The following is a 24,433-nucleotide window of genomic DNA, read 5'->3' on the forward strand; positions in this document are numbered from 1 at the left end:
CACTCTTGTTTCGTTTATGCAAGAGACTAAGTCTGGGTAGTTCCTTTTACAGTTGTAAACATCTAGAACAGAGACTTTAATAAGCCCAGTGTGATCAAAATGGCAAGTACTGTATCAACAGTGGTTGCTATTTTTTTCAAACCAAAGAAATGGTTCTCTAATCTACTTGTAAAAGATGCTGTCTTTTGGGAACAGAGGTGATTTTATGTGACTCTTAAATGTAGACTTAACACCTAAGTCTGTACTCCTTAACACTTAGTTTTTGTGCTAGATTTCAAAAGCTGTTTTAGGATGAGTTAAGGAAATAAAAAAGTCAGATTAACTATGTTTCAAAATTTTTATAAACATTTTAGAATTTCCACTTCCCTTTCACTAAATTAGTGTAACCGAATACTTTTATAGAGCCCTATAGAACAGTTCTGTGCATCTCATCTCAAAAGTAAGTCCTATTAAATTTTATTAGATTTACTTCCAAATAAGTTTTAGAATTGCTGTCTTCGCATAAGTCCCAATTTTTTAAAAGTGAGATGTAAATAAATTATGTAAATAGGGATGTTTGCTAGTCCAAGAACGTGTATGCAAACAATTCTGAATATGTAAGAAGTGAGTTCCAAATTGAAATAATTTTAGTAAAAATTGGCATGGATAAAATTTGAAGCTCAGGAAACAACTGCCTTATTTAAATATTACTACTACTACTACTACTACACTGCTATTAATAATAGCCCTTCTTTTGTATACTCGTAATTCATGGAGAGACGGATGACAGATTGAGATCTCTAAATAGAATCTAACTGATTTGCAGTCAATTGACAAAGATCTCAGACTTAAATTAGACAGAGTAGACCTGTGATGGTGAACCTGTGGCACATGTGCCGGAAGTGGCACACAGAGCCATCTCTCTGGGCACGCCAGCCGTCGCCCGTTGCTCTTCCAGGTTCCATCGTGCACATGCATGCTGGCCAGCTGGTCTTCATGCGCAGGGGAGCGCCGGAAACAGGAAGAGCAGTTCCTTTACACGCATGCGTGCGCTGGGAAGTTGAGCTTCCGGTTTCCAGCGCATACATGCGTGCCGACCAGCTGGTCTTGCACACATGCACACCAGAAACTGGAAGACTAGGTGACTAGCACGCAAGTGACAGCTGGGAACTGGAAGTTCAGCTCCCTGGCGCATGCATACGTGCTGCGGAACTGCTCTTCCAGTTTCTGGAGCTCCAGTGTTTGCACACCAGAGAGCTGCTCTTCCGGTTTCTGGCACTTCCCACACACACACATGCCCGCTCCCATTTCACCACTCAGTGCTGAAAGGTTTCGTCAACACTGGAGTAGATTGATACTTATCTATGCAAAACATTCCACTATATGAACCTGTAAATAATTTTCTTTATTGATGTTAGAAGCACCTACAAACATACAGACGTAGAACATTCAATACTGAACAAGTAAAATAGGCATAAAATGGGTCATAAAAATATCACATTTAGAAGATGTAAAATAAGTAAGATTAGTACTAAATGATACTACTAATTTTATAAATAATAAATAATATTTTTCTTTGAGCCACCATTAGTAGTTGGTGATCTCAAGATTCTCCAAAGTTGGTGGAGACAGCGGTCATGCATGGGTTAACTCAGCCAGTAACCAATAGAACTGAGTTTACCAAAGTGATGTCATCGCCTCTTTGCTAATTGTTCTCTCCTCAACATTTCTACTTAAAAATTCTGAATTGGCTACTCTAATTAGATTTAATTGGAATTTCCTCTCAAATTTATCTTCTAAATTACTGGTGGAGGTCGAATCGTCGCTGATAGCTCCCCTCGGAGTCAGGGATCTCTCTCTCAGCGCCAGGGCTTCTTCAGGGGGATTGCCAGGCTGTCTTCGAGGCTTTAGCCTCCTGACCTTGCCAGCGGCTTGCAGAGACGTCCCGAATGAAGCACTGCCCAGCACTGCCGTTGGAGGCTCCGCTTAGCGCTGCTGCCTCTGCTGGCTCTCCCTCGCCGCCAAACGCCAACGCCGCCTCCTAGACAGTGCCTCCGCTGCACACCGCCGCCGCTACTCAGCACTCCCGCCAACGCCAGACCACCGCAGCTGCCCTTCACCTCTGCAGCCTCTCCATAGGACCACCAATGCCCTTATCTCTTCCGCGGCCTCGGCTACCTAGTGGCGCCCGGCCCATAGGCTCTGTAGCCTCAGCAGCCATTTTGTTTTGGCGCAAAGATGCTCCAGTGGCCATTTTGAGTCAACTAGTCATGAATACAGGCCATGGCCGCCTCTTCTACCCAGGAACCGCAAGTGCCTCAAACTGCCTGGGGCCCTGCCCCCAGCAACGAGTCCCTTTCCTCCAGGACCCATAAGCACAGGCTCGCCTCAGAGGTTCCCCCCCCCCGGGCCCCCTCCCAAGACTCCTAGGCCTAGCCATAGGAATTCAGCTAATCCACTTGCTCTGGAAGATGGCAATGCAGTTCAGGCTCCGCGTAAAAAGGCCAGAAGCAAGACTAAGCATACGGAATCCCATCTGTTTCAGCCCCAGAGGCCTGTTCCTCCCAGTCCTCCTGACCTGTCTTCTGATTCGGAGGATGATCTCTCCCCTGCTGCTTCCATTATCCAACCTGAGGAAGCCAGGGGCACGGGCGATATGGCCTGCAGTAGGGATGAATCTGAAGATGGCAGGAGCATCACCCCTGATGAGGAGCCACTCTACCAGGAGGTCATCTCTCCCCCATCCCACCGCTGTTCGTACACACCTGGCATGGCTGATATGATATCTGAGGTCATCGAATGAGGCATAGCAGCAGGTCTTAATCACAGGTCTTCTAATCATTCTACTCCTCGCAGGTCTGCTTTTTCTTCTGGTTCCAGATGCAGGGATGGTGAGCTCTCGGCCTCTTTATCGCATGAGCTACCTGGCACATCCAGTCAACCGTCGGTTTTCAGAAAAGAGGAACACCCTGCAAGAGATTCAGATCTCTCGGAAGACAAGGGCCTTCCCCCCGACCCTTCTACCTTTGTCGGTCTCTTTAAACCTGCTGTCTTTCGGTCTCTTCTCTTTAAGGCCAAGAAGATTGTGGGCATCCCTTCACCCAAGACATCTCAGGGAGCAGAAGAGGACAAGACTGACACCACTGACCCCCTCTTCATCCAACCTAAGGTGGAAAAGGAGGTGATTCCATCGCCCAAACTCTTCATAGATGTGGTCCAGAACCAATGGCCATCACCAGGTACAGGCCCCCTCCCCAATACCTTGGACAAGCGGCTGTATAATGCAGGACCAGAACTCACTAAAGTTTTAGAGGTACCTTCTATTGACTTACCTACTGTTAGCTCTCCTCTTCTAATGCAGCCTCAGCAGCTCCTGAGGAAGCTCTTTGCCCTGAAGACAAGAGAATAGAACAGACTCTGGTCAAGGGACGCCAGGCCTCGGCCTGAGCCGTCAGGGCAGCTACCTCTGCTTCGCTCTTTAGTCGCTCGGCTCTTCTATGGCTGGCAACTCCAAGGGAGGCTTCCGGCCCAGGATTCTAGGGCTCGCAGGGACATTAACAAATTGAAGGCAGCCCTGGAATATACCGCAGATGCTTCCTTGGATGTGGCCCGTTTCGCGTCCAAGGCCCTAGCATTCTCTATCTCCACCTGCCGACTTCTTTGGCTAAAGCAGTGGCAGGCGGAAGCCCGAGCCAAGTGGAGACTTGCCTCCTCTCCCTATTCTTCCTCCCTTCTCTTTGGTCCTCCCTTAGAGTCCAAGGATAAGCGGAAGGTCCTACAACCGGCCACCAAGAAACAGGAGGGTCAGTCAGCCTTTTTACTGTAGGCAGCCCTTTTGTGGTCAGGATGGGGGTTCCTCCAACTCTCGTCTGCAACACCAGGCTCCTCCCAGACAGGGCCCCTCCTCCAACAGATCAGGCAGGAACAACCAGAGATTCCAGCTCAGAAAGTCATTCAGGGACAATAACAACCACTCCTATAAGAGGTAGAATTGACTGCCTGGAGGATCTTTCGATCGGGGGACGTCTGGCGTCCTCCACAGATCATTGGGATGACATCACCAACGACTCGTGGGTCAGGTCCACTATCAGGTTCGGCCTTCTCTTGGACCTGCGCTCCAGTCCTCCGAGCCACTTTGTCATGTGCCCAATCTCCAGGGATCCTCACAAGAGGCTCCTAGGAGAGCAGGCCATCCATCATCTGCTCCACATTCGGGCCATTCAACCTGTGCCTCCAGGCCAGGTGGGATGGGTTTTTTACTCTCGTCTTTTTATCATGCCAAAGTCTTTGGGGGGCTGGAGAGCAATCCTCGATCTCAAATTTCTCAATCAATTCATCAGGTACAGGAGATTCAAAATGCACTCTCTCCTATCAATCCTAGAGAGTATGCAAACATGATCTCCTCACATCAGTGGACCTCACGGAGGCTTACCTCCACGTGCCCATTCACAGGCGACACAGACGGTTCCTCCGCTTTGTCTATGCGGGCCGTCACTTTCAGTATCGGGCCCTCCCCTTCGGACTATCATCAGCCCCAAGGATGTTCACCAAACTCCTGGCAGTCGCAGCAGCCAACTTGCGAGCCAGACCCATTTGGATCATGTGCTACCTGGACGACATCCTCTTATTGTCAAGGTCACACAATCAGGCTCTTCGGGATCTCCAGGTCACCTTACAGGTGCTGCAGGGGGTGGGATTCTCCATCAATCAGGAGAAGAGTCACCTTGTTCCCACCTCATGACTAGTGCACCTAGGAGCCCTCATCGATTCTTCTTAGGGGAGGGTCTTCCTGTCTCGGGAATGCCAGATCAGTCTCAGGGACTTGGCCAAGGAGGTGCAGAGGAGACAGCTGGTCCCTCTTCTCCAGCTGTCTCAACTGCTGGGGAAGATGGTCTCATGTTTCTCCATCGTTCCTTGGGCATGGCTTCACAGCCGCGGCCTTCAGTGGTTTCTTCTGCCATTCCAGAAAACCAACAGCAGCTGTTCCCTAGTGAAAGTCAGGTTGACTCCAGAGGTACTTCAATCTCTAGACTGGTGGATATCCCCGGCCATTTCTCAGGGATCTCTCTTCAGAGAACCTCAATGTCTCATAGTCATGACGGACGCGAGCATAATGGGATGGGGCGCCCACCTGGAGAATCAAGTAGCTCAGGGTCTCTGGTCCGATTCCTTTCCCACAGTATGAATTGGCTAGAGTTGAGGGCCATTCATCTGGCTCTCCACTTCCAATCCTCACTCCGCAACACACATGTACTGATTCGGACAGACAACACAACGGCCAAGGCACACGTCAACCACCAAGGGGGGATGAGGATGGTATCTGTCATGGAGTCTGCCTTTCGCCTAGGAATCTGAGCGGAAGGCAACCTTCTCTCTTCATGCTGAACACATCTCGGGCACCGACAACACCAGGGCAGACTGGCTGAGTCGCACAACAATTGACCCTGCAGAATGGAGCCTGAACCGTTGCATATTCAGACAGCTGTCATCCAGGTACAGGACTCCGGTGCTAGATCTCTTTGCAATGGTGTCCAACAAGCAGCTGCCCAGGTACCTGTCTTGTTACACGACACCAGGTGCGGAAGGGACAGACGAATTAAGGTGCAGGTGGCCTCGCGGTCTCCTGTACGCCTTCCCTCCCTTCCCCCTGATACAGAGGGTGATTCGGAAAATGATAGAAGAGGTTGGACCTCTTGGAGGCTGAGCGGGCGGTCTTGAGGATGGCTAACCTTTCTGAGACTGCAATTCAAACTATCCAGGCTTCCCGCCGCCTAGCCACTAGCAGAATTTATGAATCTATGTGGCAGACTTTTCATCACTTGGTGCCTTTCTCGAGATGCCACTCCCCTGGAGGCCTCAGTTCCCCAGGTTTTAGAGCTCTTGCAGCAGGGGCTTGATAGAGGGCTGTCACCTAACACCCTTCAGCGACAGGTGTCGGCCCTCTCTTCCATCCTCTCTCTTCACCGGGATGAACCCCTCTCCTTGCACCCTCACGTCCGCTGTTTCATTAAGGGTGCGTTTAATCTCTGCCCTCCTGTCATACACCGTTTCCCCTCGTGGGATCTAGCCAAAGTACTCGACTTTCTCACTCAAACGCCTTTCGAGCCTCTCAGGTCAGCCTCATTGCATCACCTTACTCTAAGACGGCCTTTCTGGTGGCTATTACGTTGGCACGGCAGGTCTCAGAATTGGCGGACCTTTCCATCTGATCTGACCTGTGTGTATTTCACCCGGATCGTGTGGTCCTTCGCCTTGATCCCACCTTTATTCCAAAGATACATTCAACGTTTCATCAATCTCTAGAGCTCACTCTTCCAAATTTCTGTCCTAATCCTTCTCACAGACTTGAACGCAAATGGCACAGGTTAGACATGCGGCGTGCTATTAAGGTCTATATCGCCAAAACAGCCACCTTCAGATGCACCAAAGCTCTCTTCATGTCTTTCCATCCCATAAATAAAAGGTTAAAGGCTTCTCCATCAATGGTCGGGTGCTGGATCCGATCTGCCATTTCCAGGGCCTACCTGGTACATTACCTCACTCCTCCATCCAACATCACGGCACATTCCACGTGCAGTGCGGCTACATCGGTGGCATGGACTCGGCAGGCCTTGGTGGAAGAGATCTGCAAGGCGGCTTCCTGGACTACTATTACCTCCTTTATCTGTCATTACAAGGTGGATAGATACGCATCAGCGGATGCGGCATTCGGACGGTGGGTCCTACAACAGGTTCTCCCCTCTTTCAGCTCCTAGGCCAGTCTTTTCCCATCTGGGGTCAGGCCTAGCTTTGGTACATCCCATGTATGACCGTTGTCTCCACCAACTTTGGAGAATGGGGCATTGGCTCTTACCTGATACGCTCCTTCTCTGGGCAGGTGGAGACAGCGGTCATCCCCACCCTTTCCAGTCCTGGCCTAGTTCGCAGAGGGAGTTTTGAGAGAAATACTGGATCATCAAGGGATTGAGAGCAATCGAATAGCGCACAGCAGTCTACTTATCTCCTTCGTCAAGAAAAGCGGGAGGACTCTCCTCAGAGGCAATGACATCACTTTGGTAGACTCAGTTCTATTGGTTACTGGCTGAGTTAGCCCATGCATGACCGCTGTCTCCACCTGCCTAGAGAAGAGGCGTATCAGGTAACAACCAACTTCTGGTATGAAATGGATGTTTACAACTTAAACTCTGTACTATAATGGATAAGACTCATAAGCTGTGATTTATTAGAAGCTTTTTGAATTTTAATTTGGACAGATTTTAATGTTTAAAGTCAATTCTCTGCAGAATTAATACTGATAGTTATCCAAATGCCAATTAATTACCTTATCATAATGATCATCACACAGACAGCTTTCTCCCTTAACAAGTACAAACTGATTTTTGAACTGAAACCCTCTAGAATAATAATCTTGGGAAGTGTGATACAACTATTAAGTAGTATTTCAATTTACAGTGTTCCATGGTGCTAGTTTTAATGTAACTCGTTTCAGAAGTATTACCTTACTGAAAAAAGGAATAATACTCCAGATCACAGATGTTCAGATGATGGCATTGTAGGATGGGCTATGATTTTTGCTGCTACTGTTATTTGCATTTTTATTTTATTTTATAAGCCACGTTGAGTTTGTGCCAAAATACGAAATAAGTTTATATATTACCTTTTTAAATATCAATTCACCAAACTAACATACAGCAGTGGTAGCCTGTGCTAGGCTAACTGTTGTCTACTGTGGTGCCAAGTAATAAGAAACATCTTTTCACATTTTTCCAGTTGTGGTCAGGTGTGAATAAAAGTGAGTATTTGCGAGGGGAACAAATATGGCAGTTAGAGATGTGGAAAATTTTTGACTGAAACTTTGTGAGTTCAAAACAGACTGTTTTGAGGATTTTGGAAGTGTTTCAAACCCAGAGCACTTCCAAAATGCTTGGAACAGTAGTTTTACATATGAAATGGAAAAGTTTGCAGTTTCACATGCAAATAATTTGAATCAAAACAGTTTGAGTGGCCCAAGTGGCAAAGAGGGTCTTAGCCTTGGATTTCAGATTGACTACAGAAGCACAGTGAAGTTTTTCCTTGCAAAGGTACCAAGCTTTTATATGCATACTGATATAAATTAGAATTCAACAAGAAGTAATTTAAATTCATTTGAAGGAAATTCAAATAGTAATTTTATCATTTGACTATTAGTACAGTGTAGTAGTTTGGCTACTGAACTGGGGCTGACGTGCAAAATTTGCAAGGGAAAGAAATATATTTGTAATATATTTAATAATATAAGTAAAATGCCTATAAAAACTCAAATGGAACTCTTACAAAACAAAATCATTGGTCTTTAATAGGAATAAATAGAAAATGAAACATTTATTTAAAAACTACCATTGTGCCTCTATATAACAATTTACAACAATCCACTTTTCAAAACTGAATCCTATAAACTGAAGTTAGATCAAGGATGTGTAGTGGTTCTTAAAATATTTTTTTCATACTTTTATAAAAAATAAAAGCTCACCAGAGTGAAACTAAGTTATTTGAACAATGCATGTTTTTTCCAGTAAATTGAGCTAAACAAAAGTCATTCACTGCAGTTTGAATGTAAAGTTGCTGCAAATAATTTCAAGTGCCTAACTGATTTTAGCCTATTTTCTAAGTGCTCATGTAAATAAGTATGCTGAAGCGATTTTCTTCCTAATGAAAATTTGACTTTTACCTCTAATTTATTCAAAAATACTTTCGGATATATATATTTGAACATAAGGATTCTGGGTTTTCAAGGCATTGAGCATTTCTGGAAGATTCAATACCCCCTCATCATTTATATGATTCTTTCAGGTTAAAGACATTCAGTCATCCCTTAGCAAAGAGGAAAAGATCTTTCACAAAATGTTCAGAATTTAAATCAGAGAATGGTTAATAAACATGGATCTGATACCTGGGATATATTTTAAACTCAATCAAGAATTGGTAGATAACGTTGAATTCAGAAACTTTTTAATATCTTTAATCTTCTAACATTACTTTAAACATTATGTGATTGGCATCCTTCTGTTTTGCACTCTCACACCCTATGCAAACACATGCCTATTTTAAGGATAGAACTGTTTAATGAATAGGGTTATTCATTGCTATCCTAAACTTAAGATACGTAGTCCAGTTATTGGAAGCCTAGTGCAGCCTTTGGGGTTTTGCAGTTAACTGCCAAATAATGTATGCCTTACTCTGTTGGGGGAGGATTGAGTTTCCAAGGGCCAACTGTAGAACTTGGGGGGTGGAGAAATAAGACAAAATTGTTAGAAGGTGGAACTGCCTTCTGGCTTAAATCAGTTAATCAGCCAGACTGCATGCGTAAATGAGGCTGTAGCATATTTGCCATTCTGCTTATGTATATTTCTACATGTTTAGAGATTTGAGAACTGAATGGACAAGGTTTTGATTTAACTTCAGAAAATTGATTCCTGATTAAGAATTTAGAGAGTTTGAGCATTCCCAGAAGCATCTCACTTTTTGAAGAGGCAATGCCCCATACCAAGACATTTCACTTCATCCTACTGACACTGTCTGGAGTCCTGATCTCTTTTGTAAAACCTGGTAAGTTGAATTTATTTCTGGCCAACATATTTCATATAGCATTTTCCCCTTTCCCTGTGCATTCTCAGAATTCTAAATTTCTTTTCATTGAAGACAGCATATGGATAACTAACATGTTATAATGATAATAAACTGGGATGAGATTAAAATTTACATGTTTATGAGACTAACGTTGTGTAACTAGTTTCAGTTTGGTCAGCTGGAACATAATTCAGTTTTAAACCCTTGAAGAGGCTGGAACTCCTTAAATTTTTATTGATACAGTTAACTTGGGTGTGTTCAGAAGAAGTCATCATATAAACATGTCTATGGTTTTGTAAACATGGTTTTTTGGGGGTATAATTTTACACTGGGAATTATTCCATTTTTGATGGAAGTTTTTAATTCTTTATCTGTGAAGATGAGAGCGAAAGTGTTTGCTGAAACGTAAAAAAATTGTTGGAGTAAGATGTATGAGCAACATGTAGGTTTCTATGACATTCTTGGGGTTTTATCTCCACATGGTTAGCAGAAAGAATTATGAATTTATGATACCAGATGTATTTCAGGATGCTTAGTTCAAATAATAGATTGCAGAACTGATTTGTGGATGGATTAATTTCTCAAATTTGCACAATATTATGGAAATTATAATTCAAATATCAGTGAGATTCAGTATTATAAAAATTTATAGAAAAAGGTAAAGGTTCCCTTCATATGCGCTAGTCGTTCCCGACTCTGGTGTGTGTGTGCTCATCTCCGTTTCAAAGCCGAAGAGCCAGCACAATGACTAAACACCAAAGGCGCACGGAACGCTGTTACCTTTCCACCAAAGGTGGTCCCTATTTTTCTACTTGCGTTTTTCTACTTTTCTACTCTAACTGATAGGTTGGCAGAAGCTGGGACAAGTAAAGGGAGCTCACTCCGTTACGCGGTGCTAGGGATTTGAACCGCCAAACTGCCGACCTTTCTGATCAACAAGCTCAGCGTTTTAGCCACTGAGCCATCGCATCTGAAACAGATATTACTATAAAAAGTGTTAGTGTAGAAGGTTGTGTGTGGGGGTGTCTGTGTCTGTGTGTGTTCCTGGAAAATAAAGGCAGAATAGAATATACATTCAGATATTAACCATGTTTAAGATTTTTTTACTTGGATTATTTGGTGGGAATCACCCTGAAATCTTTAAATAAAAGAATATGCATTGTACCACTGACCTATAGTCCTTTGTTGCTTCTTGTGTCCTAGAGAAGAATTTTGATTCAGACTCTGATTTCAAGGTTCTCCGTCCAGCACAAAAAAATATACTGTAGGCTGTGCAGATATTTCTGGAAATAAATGTTATTTCAATTACAAGTAGAAGTGGGAAAAGAATATGAAAGGGGATGAGGTTTCAGAATATAATAGTAAATATATTTTAAGAGATGTATCTTTTTTCTGTCATTTGGATTCAAAGCTCGGCAGATGTTAAGCTATTTTTTTATTCAGCAATGTACATTTGTCTTGCTATTTTTAGTACTCTTAAAAATTGGACAGTTTCCTATTAAACAGCAAAGAAGACTAATCTCTATTTTTCACATAAGAAATTAAATACACCAAAAACTAATTTCTGTAAAATTATGACATTTAAAAAACAAAACGAAATTGTTTGCAAAATGTTTCCTAAATATTTGATAATGATATCATGATAATGAATGGGAACCAGTTTGATGTAGTAGTTAAGGCATCGGGCTAGAAACCATGAGGCTGAATTTAGTCCCATTTTAGGCATAAACCTAGTTGCATAACTTGGGCCAGTCATTTTTTCTCAGCCTTTGGAAAGAGGCAGTGGTAAATCATTTCTGAAAAACCTTGCCAAGAACACTGTGGGGACTTGCCCAAGCAGTTTCTAAAAACTGGACACCAGCAGAAGAACAAAATATATGAGCATGATTTACTTGTAATAAAATTTAGAAGCCGCTCAAGAAGAAAGTTTTTTATTTGTTTGTTTCTGTTAAGGAAACAAACCCTGATTCACTCTCAACTCCCACATAGAGGAAAATAATCATGAATTTTCTTTGCAACAATATGGGCATGGTCTGCTATTGCCTTCATTCAGGATGCTTTTTAACTTGCTCACAGCCTTTATATTTACTGGTGGTCTTTTGACCAAGTGTAAGTCCTTTCTTAGCTTCTAAATCCAATCAAGTTCAACAAGGAGTTGGGAATTTGTAATCAAAGGTTTTTTTTGTGAAATTGTATGCTGAAATATGTGCAATGGATCTTAAAGTTATCTAAGAAAAACCAGATCAAGCTAATCTGGCAAGTGTTGCTTTTTATAAATCTGGGTTAAATTCTGGCAAGCAACTGCATTGTTTTCAAGATACTTATACTAATCACTTTATGATCTGCTCTACAATTTTTCCTACATACAAGATTCCATGGCCAAATGGAAGATCTTTCTATTTGTGGGGGAATAAATCATGTGCCTAGTTTTTCTGTTTTATTTTGTTCATGCAGAATTTGAATATAGTAATATAATTAGCATGCATTTACCAACTGGCTGTTTTTAACTAATTTCAATTCATGTGTACTTGTAACTGAAATGTACCAACCTTACCAGTCCACATCTGCATAAAGTTCTGAAAAATAATATGAATAGTAATAATCAGTTTAATTAGGTTATACCAGGGGTGTCCAAACTTGGGAACTTTAAGACTTGTGGACTTCTGGCTGGGGAATTCTGGGAGTTGAAGTCCACAAGTCTTAAAGTTCCCAAGTTTGGACACCCCTGGGTTATACAAATAGTCCTCAACTTACAACAGTTCATTTAGTGACCGTTCAAAGTTACAACGGCACTGAAAAAAGTGATTTATGACCATTTTTCATACTTATGACCACTGCCGCATCCCCATGGCCATGTGATTTACATTTGGATGCTTGATAATTGACTCCCATTTATGACAGTTTCAGTGTCCCAGACTCATGTTATCCTTTTTGGTGATCTTCTGACAAACAGAGTCAAAGGGGAAACCAGGTTCACTTAATAACCGTGGTACTAATTTAAGAACTGCATTGATTCATTTAACAAATGTGGTGAGAAAAGTTGTAAAATGGGGCAAAACTCACTTCACAAATTTCTCCGCCAACAAATTTGGGGATCAACTGTGGTTGTAAGATGAGGGCTACCTGTATAGCATGCATTATGAAGATTACTTATTGCCCATTGTGTTTTGATTATTATTTTTTTCAAATGAATTTTTACGGCTTGGTTTGGGGTGGGGGGGGGGGGTGGGGGAAAATGCTGCCAAGCTCAAACAGAATGATGGAAAGGGTAGGACCAGCGTGGTGGTAGGCCTAGATGGGCATTATAGACAGACGTCTTGTAAACAAGTTTTGTTTAACAAGTTCAGCCTCTGCCGACCCAGGACTGAGAATTGCACCACAATCTTCCCTTGTGCCTCCGAAGAAGGACTTCATTCATCTGCCTACTGGCCACATGCCATAGTGGCTACCTGGATCCAGACAGCCCACTCTTGATTTCCAAGAGCATTTTGGTCCCTGCTTTTCTGTGTCGATTGCTCAGCTTTCGGAACCAGAGTCACCCAAGCAGAGCAAGGAGATATTCCACTCAGCCCCAAAGGAGACACGGAAGCAGTTGAGTCAAGGGTTTGTGCAGTTTTTCCTTGCTCAGTCACAAATCGATAAAGAGAAAGCAAATAATAAAATAATAGTTGTACTATCTATTTTCTTTGGGCTAATAAAGGCTAACTTGAAATAAACAGGCTTAAAAAGGTTCCCCACGAACATATGTACTAGTTGTTCCCGACTCTAGGGGGCGGTGCTCATCTCCGTTTCAAAGCCGAAGAGCCACTTAAGCAAAAGTTGACTGTTGATATTTTGTATATTTAAATTCAGCACACCTATTTTTTTTCAAAACCAATAGATCCTTTTTCCTAACTACTGTAGTCACTTTTTTCCCCCTGTATCAATACATCTGAAAAAAGCTAAAAATAATTCAAAGCACTCTGCATTAAAACAGTATTGCAGTGATGGTTACTTCAAATTCATGCCTAATGCTCAGATGAGACAATCCTATGTATCAGAATATTTAGTGGGATGGAGATGACAAAATTCCATATCATCACTTTCACAGCTGCCAATATTTCAAAGTCAGAAAGGACCTGGTTGGTAATTTCAAGGTACTCTGCCTAGCACAACAAAATTGTTTTGCTTCTGTCTTTTCTTTCAGGGCAGGGTTATCTCTCTCATGAGATACTGTATTTTTCAGAGTATAAGACGCACCTTGGTTTTTGGGGAAGGAAATAGGAGAAAAAAATTCTGCCTACTAGGTATTCAACTGGCTAGCTAGTCCTTAGTCTGGTCAGCTTCAGAACATAAGTTTGCTGGTTTTGAGCAAGCACGTGTGCTTTTTATTCCCTGGTTGGGGATAAAAAGCAGCTTCTAAAGCACAGCTGATCGTCGGACAGAGAAGCAATGAGAAAAGCAGGGAAAACATAAACGATGGCTTCACTCATTAGCGCCTCGTTAGGGCTGAAAAACAGCTTCGAAAAAGCTACATTTGGAGTATAAGACATACCCAAATTCTTCTTTTAGGGGGGAAAAAGTGTGTCTTATATTCCGAAAAATGTGGGTAATCTATTGGGGCTGGGTTTTGTTTCGTGGTTTTTGTGTGCCTTCCAGTCATTACTGACTCTTGGTGACTGCCTGGACAAATCCAAGCCATTGTTCTTGGAAAATTTTTCAAAAACAGTTTTGCCCTTTCCTCTGAGGATTGAGAGAAAAAAGATGTTCCAAGTTCATCCAGTTGTGCCTGAATCAGAAATAGAACTCGTAGCCTTCCAGTTTCTAATCCAGCTGCTTTAACCAGTACACCAAACTAGCTTTCCACTTTGTGCAGGTCTAATCAAACAAGGCATCCAAATGATCGTTTCTTATATTCCTTCTTTAAAGTTTGCACTTTGAAGGGTAGCTTTTACTGTCCAATTCTGCAAATATTTCAAGGGCCATGTATCAATTTTGATTAAGTGGATAGAGCAGATAAGGAAAGTTATCTGATTGACCTTTGTTGGCTTAGAAGTTATTTATTTATTTATTTATTTATTATTCATATTTATAGACCGCCCCCTCTCCCGAAAGGGACTCGGGGCGGTGTACAGTCACTAAAATACGTTATAAAATACATACAAAACAGTTAAATAATTAAATACGTAGGTGGAGGAGGTTGCAAGACTGTACATAGAATAATAAATATTAAATATAGTATATAGTGTATTAAAAACTTTTTAAAACCCCAAACCCAATTAAAATGAATAAATCCCCGGGAGGTAGAACTAAGAAAGTGCCAGGCCAGCTGATTGAAATAGGTGAGTCTTTAACTTTTGCCGGAAGGAACGGAGGTCGGTGGTAGTTCGAATGTCAGGGGGGAGGTCATTCCAGAGGGTTGGGCCCATCACAGAGAAGGATCTACTCCTAGGTGTCGCCCGCTGGCATTGACTAGCAGACGGCACCAGGAGGAGCCCCTCTCTGTGTGAGCGGATAGGTCGCAGGGACGTGTGTGGTAGGATGCGATCCTGCAGGTAACTAGGTCCACTGCCATGGAGCGCTTTAAAGATGGTGATCAATACCTTGAAACGCACCCGAAAGGCCACAGGTAGCCAGTGCAGCTCGCGCAGGAGAGGTGTTACGTGGGAGTAACGTGTACTTCCCATAATAACCCGCGCGGCTGCGTTCTGAACTAGCTGCAGTCTCCGGACGCGTCCCAAGGGAAGCCCCATGTAGAGAGCATTGCAGTAGTCCAGGCGAGACGTCACCAGCGCATGAGTGACCGTGCGCAGGGCACTCCGGTCCAGTAGGGGGCGCAATTGGTGCACCAGGCGAACCTGGTGGAACGCCCCCCTTGCCACGGCTGCCACATGGTCCTCCATTGACAGCCGGGCATCAAGGAGGACGCCCAAATTGCGCGCCCGCTCCACAGGGGACAATTGTTCGCCCCCTATGGCCAGCGATGGAGTCAGCTGGCTGAACCGAGGCGCCGGTAACCACAGCCACTCGGTCTTGGAGGGGTTGAGTTTAAGTCCGTTGTCCCCCATCCAGACCCCGACGGCTTCCAAACACCGGGACATCACTTCGACAGCCTCGTTGGGGTGGTTTGGGGTTGAAATATACAGCTGAGTATCATCAGCGTAAAGATGGTACTCAACCCCAAAACCACGGATGATCTCACCCAGCGGCTTCACATATGCGTTGAACAGGAGAGGCGAGAGGACCGACCCCTGTGGCACCCCACAAGTGAGTGGCCTCAGGGACGATCTCTGCCCCCCTGTCAACACACATTGCTTCCGGTCGGAGAGGTAGGAGCCGAACCGCCGCAAAACGGTGCCTCCGACTCCCATCCCCTCCAACCGGCGCAATAGGATACCATGGTCGATGGTATCAAAAGCCGCCGAGAGGTCTAATAGGACCAGGATAGAGGAGCAACCCCTATCTCTGGCCCTCCAGAGATCATCGACCAACGCGACCAAGGCTGTCTCAGTGCTGTGCCCGGGTCGGAAGCCGGACTGGCGTGGGTCTAGATAGTCGGATTCGTCTAGGTGTCGCGGGAGCTGCTGCGCCACCACATTCTCGACAACCTTCGCCAGAAAGGGGAGGTTGGAGACTGGACGATAGTTAGCTAGCTCCATTGGGTCGAGCGCAGGCCTCTTGAGCAAGGGTCTCACCACCGCCTCTTTCAAGGCGGTTGGTAAGTATCCCTCACTCAGTGAGGCGCTCACCAGGCCCAGGAGCCAGCCTCGTGTCACCTCCCAGGCTGCCAGTACCAGCCAGGAGGGGCACGGGTCCGTTAAACAAGTGGTGGGTCGCAGCCGTCCACGCAGCCTGTCCAAATCCTCGGGGGCAACAGGGTCAAACTCCTCCCAAGTTAGTTAGAACATCCGTTGAAAAAAAACTCTTTGTCAACACATGTACTTATGAGTCTTACTAGATGGACTAGAATATATTTCTAGGCCAGTTTGTATACACAGTAACTCCAAATTCAATTTATATATATATATAATATATATAATATATTTGTGTTACAACCCCTGGTGTTCCTAAATATGGGCACTTAGCCACTTAGCTTAGTGGCTAAGACTTCTGCCTAAGATATATACAGCCCAGGTTCAAATCCCAGTAAGGGTATGGCTAGCTGATGAGAGCTAATTAGCTCGAAATAGATCTATACTAGTCTCCCTTTATTTATTTATCAGTACAAATACAACACACACACACACACACACACACACACACACACACACACACATATATATATATATATATATATATATATATGTGTTGTATTTGTGCTGATAAATAAATAAAGGGAGACTGGGCATACCAGGGGTTGTAACACAAATACGTGTGTGTGTGTGTGTGTGTGTATGTATGTGTATTGTGTATTGTTTTATATATATATTGTGTATATATATATATATATATATATATATATATATATATATATATATATATATATATATATATATATATATATATATATATATATATATATATATATATATATATATATATATATATATATATATATATATACACAATGGGCTGGCTCTTCCAACCACAAACACCCTTCACCCGTCCTTGCCCCTACTCAATAAAACCATTCTTGGGAACAAGCTTTTGTATAAAATGTTTAGCTGCATTATTATTTACCTAATGTAATCTTACATGTGACTATTCCAATGTGAATTCCATTAGGCTTAGTCCTAAGTAAGAAAGTAATAAAATTGCAGCTTTATTAAGCAGCAAAGGGAGAATTCCCTCACTTCTACCTCTCTCCCCAATTATGATCATTGGCTCACAATATAGAAACAAACTGCCATCTGGAAAAACATAATTTGTGCTTCATGTTGCATGCATCAGCATAGCTAGGCTTTTTTATATATGAAGTTGTTCTTGTCTGCTCTTCATTATTTAAGCAAATAATAAACTTCCCGAGGTCCTGGATGCAATAGGAATCACCCGCCCTAAAATATGGGATGGGGGGGTTGAAGGCTGTAGATGATTACAGTTACTATTTTATCATTTTTACAATTACATGACTGCATTTGCCCTTAAACATAAGAAGACTCGTAAGCAATGTATAAAATATGTTATAAAAATTGCAAAGCAAAACCAAAAATGTTGATTAGAATAGAATTGCTGGTGGAGTCACTGACTGAGGCATGGGAAGACCAACATAAGAAGGTAGCTTTTTAAAATATGTCTAAAGTACACCAACATTGGAGCTTGATACACCAGAGGATACTTTCTTTCAAAGCACAAGACCACAATTCCTTCCTTCATGCCACCTCCAAGTGGCTATTCATTGACAGTGGCATAGAGAAACAGGTTTTTTTCTAACCAACATACCAGAGGTGGGTTGCTCCCGGTTCGGCCCGGATCGGGCGAACTGGTAGTGGCAGCGGCTCCGTGCCCCGCCTGGACACTTCTGCACATGCACAGAAGCATCGTGCAAGCACAAGTGTGTGCGCATGAGCAAACCGGTAGTAAAAAAAAATGGAAACCCCATCACTGCATCATACATACTCCAGTGACTAGGTAACTTGAAGGGCTGCATACTTTTAAAGAGATCTTTTTGGCATGTCCATATATCCGTAAATTCAGGTTGGCCAGGACAAAGTCCTGCATATGGGCCATCTAGGATAGATAGAAATACATCCATGTGGCTTTCAGAGAGGGGTGGGGATCTTTCCTAACCATTACTTGTAGCATCAAATGAGACTTTTTTTCTTGGGAACGTTTAACAACTGAAAGTGGACTGTGTTTTAGCATCATATTAAGCAAGTCCCAAAAGAATAGGACAATGATTTGTCCCTTCCTTCCTTCCTTCCTTCCTTCCTTCCTTCCTTCCTTCCTTCCTTCCTTCCTGCCTGCCTGCCTGCCTGCCTGCCTGCCCTCCCTCCCTCCCTCCCGCCCGCCCTCCCTCCCTCCCTCCCTCCCTCCCTCCCTCCCTCCCTCCTTCCTTCCTTCCTTCCTTCCTTCCTTCCTTCCTTCCTTCCTTCCTCTTGTTTGGTCCAATTCTGTTGATCGACTAATGTAACCCTTTGGAAGGATCAGTTTGTCTATATAAATGTGCACCCGCACACAGACTGAGGCTGTGTTCCTGCTTTGTTGATGTTTCTTGGCTACTCCTGCAGCCCTTTACTCCAGACCTTATTTTTACACAGGTTTTGTAACATGATTAGGCAGTTCTGAAGGGTGGTTCCAGTTTTCATCTGGGTGTGATATTTCCAGTGCTTCAACAGGGCTCTGTAGAATGTCTCCAGTTCTTGCTAGGGCCTCCATTTCAAGCTGCCTAACAAAACGAGCTTTGATTCCTGACTTCTTGGTCTTCCCATATACAAACACAAATGGCATTTCAGTTTCTTCAGGGATGCTTGCGTGGGTGGGTGGAATGGACATGAATTGCAGCATCAAAGAAAATGTAATTTTCTTGGAATCTCACCTCATAATTGCAACGGGGGAAGAGACTCTGCCCCAGTCTTCCCTAGTTCTAGCACATGGTCATCTGCCTTGATTTTCCTGGCAGTTAAACTGCTGTATTCAAGGCAAGCTTCCATTGCAAAAAGGGGGAGAGAATGTGAGGACAGATGTTTCAGTAAGTCCACCACTGTCCTCAGTGCCTGTCGTCTCCGTGGGCCAGCTGGCTTTCCTTTTCGTATGATGAACTTTTTCAAATTGTACATTATCAGCAAGCAGAGGCTCTCAGAGAGCAAACCAAATCAAACTAAATATCTAATCTATAAACTAAATATCTAATCTAATCTAGCAAATCAAAAGCTATGGGCATAAAGCTCCATAGAGTTCCATGTATCTCCAGGAGATACATCAGTTTTCTTAAGTTATTTGGATAATTGAAGCAACATTGGACAAGAACTGAACACACGTGGAGGGGGGGACGACGGACCAGTCATTAGAAATGTGTGTCACCATCTCTTTGAGTTCTCCAAGAAGGCAAAGATCAGTCATGCCTGATTAACACAGCCAATAAAGAAACACTGCAGGTCACTAACCAGAAATAAGGGTTTGTGTTCAGAAACCCTGCAGTGAAAATTAATTCCCACTGCAGATGCCTGAATTGAGATTGAAGTTGTTGTTCTATGATGGCCGTTCCTGAAAATGTTGCTTCCCCTCTGAAACCCTCCAGAATGTTTGATTTCAGTTCCCAGCAGGAAGGGCTAATACAAACATTGCCTTTTGTCTTTCATGGTGCAAAACACAATAAAAACAACATTTAGCTTCAAAATAGAAGTAGTCTCCAGGTTATGGCCACATTCCAGTTGCTAAGCACCTGAATTTTGATCACATGATCACAGGAATGCTGCAATGCTCATTAGTATGAGGATCAGTTGAAAGTTACTTTTTTCATAGCCATTGCAACTTTGAACTGTTGACAAATGAATGGTAAGTTGAGTACTACCTCAACACTGAAGGTTTTTAACAGAGCTAGAGAGAGATTCAGATCCAGCATTTTGCCCATTGAATCTGCCTCACTACAGAGCCCTCTTTCCCTAGCTTCCCAGTGCAATCATTGCATTGTTACTTAAATGTTTTCCCCAGTGTATACCATATCATTTGTAAGTAGGAATATGTATTTCCCCTACTATGTGTATGTCATATAATAAGTTATTACTTGTAATGAAGCTGTGCAAAACCTTATGTGGTTACTTGATGTATTTTCTTAGAAACTTAGATAAGACACTTCAGGAGGACAGTCAGTAGAGTATCTAGCAAACTATGTAAAAAGCTGATATACTCTGGTAACAAATGATACCTATCCAGAGCCACAATATATTTTTTTAATTTTTTATATATATTTGTTTTAAAATTTCAGTTTACGGGCCTCTTTTTAGGTATTCTTCATCATTCCAGTATAAGAAGTATGCTCAAATTTGCTATATATTACAGTATGTGCTCACAAACAAATTGAAAAATATTTCCTTAATGTGATGCCTATTTTTATCATCTTTTGTTTGTTGGGATGGGGTACATATTTTCAAAATTATTTGAATCGGATACCTCCATCTGATCTGACATATATATTTGATGGTTTCCAGTTTACATATCCTTAGTTGTCTTCCACATGCTACCTAAAATTTTAACTATATGCAGCTGTGGATTTTAACCCTTACTCTGGTTGCATGGTTTTTGAGGCTGACAAGCAAATTTGAAAAAGTCTACATTTGGGAGGAGGGAGGGGCTTGTGCATGCAAAACAGAATAATGACCAGAATTCACTCCTCCTCTGCGTGGACAAAACAAGATGAAGCAAAGAGGAAAACCTAGAATTTGCTCCTATTCCACTGGTCACTATAAAAGTTAAGAAATTCATCCTTCCCATTTTTTTAAAAAAAGTTTAAATTTTGATATTTTTCATTATTTTCCAGTTAATAAAGATTTATTTGATAAAGTTTCAAGGTGTTGTTTATTATATAGAATGCTATTTAATTATTAAAAATAAATATATTTGTTTGCCAACTTTAATATCCTGAAGTAGTCCACATGTGATATACTATTAAGATAAAAATATATGAAAATATAAAGTACATAAAATTGCATAAAATATAATTGGATTGTTCAAAAATTCATTTCAAATCAAGCAGACTTGAGCATCACCTATGTTTTCCCCTTCAAAACAATCATTCTATCTATCATCTCTCTTTCTTGCTCTAGCCTTCTTGTCTATGAAAAAAAATCACCAGCACACCAGTTGTTGTTACTTACAGCCATTCAGACTTTAACCAGCAGAGGGCAGTGCTCTCTATTTTTTACAGTACTGGAAGATGTTTTGGGGGTACAACACTACTGAATGTGGCTTAGACTAATGACAGGCAGACCAAATTTTCTGACTTTTTATTTTTTTATTTTAATCCAGGAGAGTCCTCCCATGGGCTTTTTTTCTGTAGCTGTGCTGCAAGGACTGCTATTTAAAAATGTATTCTTTTAGAGAAGACCTTATTCCCTTGGAGAAATTCAGAAAAACTTCCTTTCCATTTTCTCTGCTTATTTATGCTCAGCTGTACTGGCACTCTTTAGCACAGGTTTTGGCCTGCTTTGGATTGCCAAAACAACAACAACAACCCCTAAATGATTTGTACGTTTTTTCCCCAGCAGAATACCCACAAGAACCTATCCCAACGTTGTGGAATGATTCACCAGAGCTGCCATCAGGTGGAGGAGCTGTAGAAACCACCCCTCCTGCCCGCTTCTCAGATTCTACAGGATTCCCATCCTATACATCTGATTATGAACTAGAGGACACAACCCATCACCACCAGCTGGATAATGACAATGGTATCCGTGCTTGGCAACCAGGCTGATTATTGGGCGGGTCCTAGTGACATCTTGTCAGGCCTTCTAATGAAGGGTGGCAGAACTTATAGATCCCCCTGGGGCCACATGCCTAACAAGGAAAGAATGAAACCATGTATTATTGTTGAGTGGGTCCTGAATATACATATAGCACTTTTCCATTCTTGGCTGACTATATCAATCCAATGGGATCTTTTAGGATCATTTTTGTTCCTCTATTACAATTAAGTTTACAACAGTTTAAGGCAGTGGCCCCCAGCCTTTTGGGTATCAGGGACTGGTTCCATGGAGAAAGGTTTTTCTGCAGAAAGGAGGAGGCATGGTTTTATGTGCTGGACAATGAGACCAGACCTGGGGTAAAGCAGGAATGTTGCTTATGGCAAAGGTACACTTGATAGCTTTGTAGGCAAATGCAAAACATGAGAGATTTGGGGATAGAATGTTCTGAAGAACAAGAGATATTTTGTTCAGACCCATGATGTGCCAGGCTTTTTAGTGGTCAGTTGATAATTGTCCAGGAATAAATTGTTCAGACTAGAAGTGATTCAAGTTATTCTGAACATCCCAGTATGGATCAACAAACATAGAATACTGTCCTCTGTTTTGACTTGTCTTTAAAATGCATTATCATAAATAAAAATGTATTTAGCTTTAATCATAATTAGCCATGAGAAATTGAAAAATGGAAGCTATCACATTTAATACAACCTAGGCTTGTGCCAGATGTGGGTTTCAAATCCCAGCGCTACCAGTTCGCTCGTGCTCGTGCGTACGCTCGAAGCATATGTTGTGTCCGGGTGGGTGGGCGGAGCCTGCCGCCGCCACCACTACTGGTTTGGCTGATCCGGGCTGAACCGGGAACAACCCACCTCTGAACTTGTGCCATTCAGATCATAATCTGGCTCTGTTCAGGGACTTCAACTACTTTCTTTCCCCACTACTGTAGTCTTATGCAATATAAAAATGGAGGGGAAGAGCCAGAGCTCTTTAGCCCCATCCTTAAATGTAGGTATCAGCCACTCATTTAGAAAATATGATAGAATCATTATAGATTCAATGTAAGTTGAGCAACTGCAGGGGTATTGTATTCTCCTCCTGCAACTGAGGTTTTAGGCACAATCTACTAAATTATTTTGGCCTTTTGAGTGTATCTCATTTTTAACTAATTTATTTTTGCATTGTTTGCTGTATATGTCCAATCCAAGTGCTCTTCTGTTCTCTCTCATCTCATCTGCAGAGTCTCTGGGTCCCGGGGCTATCGGTGCCATAGTGATTGCTGCTCTGCTGGGAACGTCTGTGATTGTGGCCTTGATTGTTATCACTCTACGGAAATGTTCTACGTCCTAAAATTAATAAAAAGTGCTTTCGTCTCCAAGTGTACTTTTGTCAAACCTTCCTCTTTCCTCCAGGCTTGCTCATTTTGGGAGAGAATAGGAAGAACAAAGGTACACCTGGATTTCAGAGGTCAACCTGTCCTCAAGCCACCTTGGACCATGGTCCTGGTGCTTCTTTCATTTCAGACAAAAGGCCTTGAAAATGAAAGGTCTAATAATTGCACAGTTGGAAGTTGGGTGGGAGGTACATCTATACTGACCGAGAAGCTGCTACAAGCATCAAGTTACTGACAAGACGACGCTTTGCACCACCAAATATGAAGCCCATGCATTTTCTGAAAGGCCACATTACGTTCATGCAAGTATTTAAAGGCACATATTAAAAATGACTATGAAGGCTTGATTGCTAAAGCAAAAATAAAACCATAACCAGCAGCTTAGCTTTTGATTCCTGAAATACTATTGCTGGGGAGTAAGAACAAGCTGTTCTGTATTTATTTTCAGATGGCCTGATTTTATATACTGTTCTGTTATAATTAAACAAACCTCCCCACTCCCCAAATACTATGTTTGCCCTGGCTTTTTTTTTAAAGCAGCCAAGTTACTTTTGTTAACATTGGATATAATTTTGGGGAGAGATGAGGAACACTAAGGTTAAAAAAAAAAACCATACAAACTTTTCCTTTGTTTGTGTAGAACAGCAGCATCATTTATTGCATACCCTTACGAACATGCACTTCTATTTATTTGACCAATAATATATGACAAGAGTGGTGCAACTGCTATGAACATCAGTGTGAAACTGTACTCACATCTCTCAAATTGGTTTGGGAATTTGTTGTGAAGTGGCATATTATCCCAGGTGTGGATTAGTTATGTCAAGCAGGGACGTGCGGTCAGGGGAGGCAGGGGAGGCAGAGCCTCACCGCTCTCATCATGAAAAGAAAAAAAAGGGAAAAGGGAAAAGGCACACGTGTTCCGATTCCCTGCCTTCCTGAAGGGGACCGCGGAGCGCACTCCACCGGCTTGCGCTCTGCGGTCCCCTTCATGTTGACTCAGGAAGGCGGGGAATGGGACCACGTGTGCAGGAGGCTGAGACTGCCTCAGCCTCCTGCACACGTGTTCCCATTCCCCGCCTTCCTGATGACGTCACCAGCCTCACCAGCCATAAACCTCACCGCACGTCACTGATGT

At 42.7% G+C, this 24,433-nt stretch overlaps 1 protein-coding gene across 4 annotated transcripts; it reads left to right on the plus strand.

Moving 5' to 3' along the window:
- The first annotated feature begins 7,134 nt into the window (after positions 1-7,134).
- On the plus strand, positions 7,135-24,212 carry SNORC (secondary ossification center associated regulator of chondrocyte maturation). 4 transcript variants are annotated; one of them, XM_081953860.1, is made up of 4 exons: positions 7,135-8,060; positions 9,379-9,564; positions 21,705-21,887; positions 23,143-24,212. In XM_081953860.1, exons 2-4 carry the CDS (start codon positions 9,492-9,494, stop codon positions 23,250-23,252), a joined length of 366 nt encoding a protein of 121 aa, XP_081809986.1. In that variant the 5' UTR covers positions 7,135-8,060; positions 9,379-9,491; the 3' UTR covers positions 23,253-24,212. The 4 variants fall into 4 exon arrangements, with proteins under 4 accessions (XP_081809986.1, XP_081809987.1, XP_081809985.1 ...); XM_081953861.1 differs by having other exon boundaries at positions 9,421-9,564; XM_081953859.1 differs by lacking the exon at positions 7,135-8,060 and having other exon boundaries at positions 8,087-9,564.
- The last annotated feature ends 221 nt before the right edge of the window (positions 24,213-24,433 follow it).

The sequence above is a fragment of the Natrix helvetica genome (genome assembly GCF_964273705.1).
Source record: "Natrix helvetica genome assembly, chromosome: 5".
In the NCBI taxonomy this organism is placed as follows: Eukaryota; Metazoa; Chordata; class Lepidosauria; order Squamata; family Natricidae; genus Natrix; species Natrix helvetica.

Excerpts from the sequence above, each read along its gene's own strand:
- SNORC (XM_081953860.1), top strand. The coding sequence starts at position 9,492 with ATGCCCCATACCAAGACATTTCACTTCATCCTACTGACACTGTCTGGA. Across the intron at positions 9,565-21,704 it reads GATCTCTTTTGTAAAACCTG|CAGAATACCCACAAGAACCT; the intron begins GTAAGTTGAATT and ends TTTTTTCCCCAG. Across the intron at positions 21,888-23,142 it reads CCAGCTGGATAATGACAATG|AGTCTCTGGGTCCCGGGGCT; the intron begins GTATCCGTGCTT and ends TCTCATCTGCAG.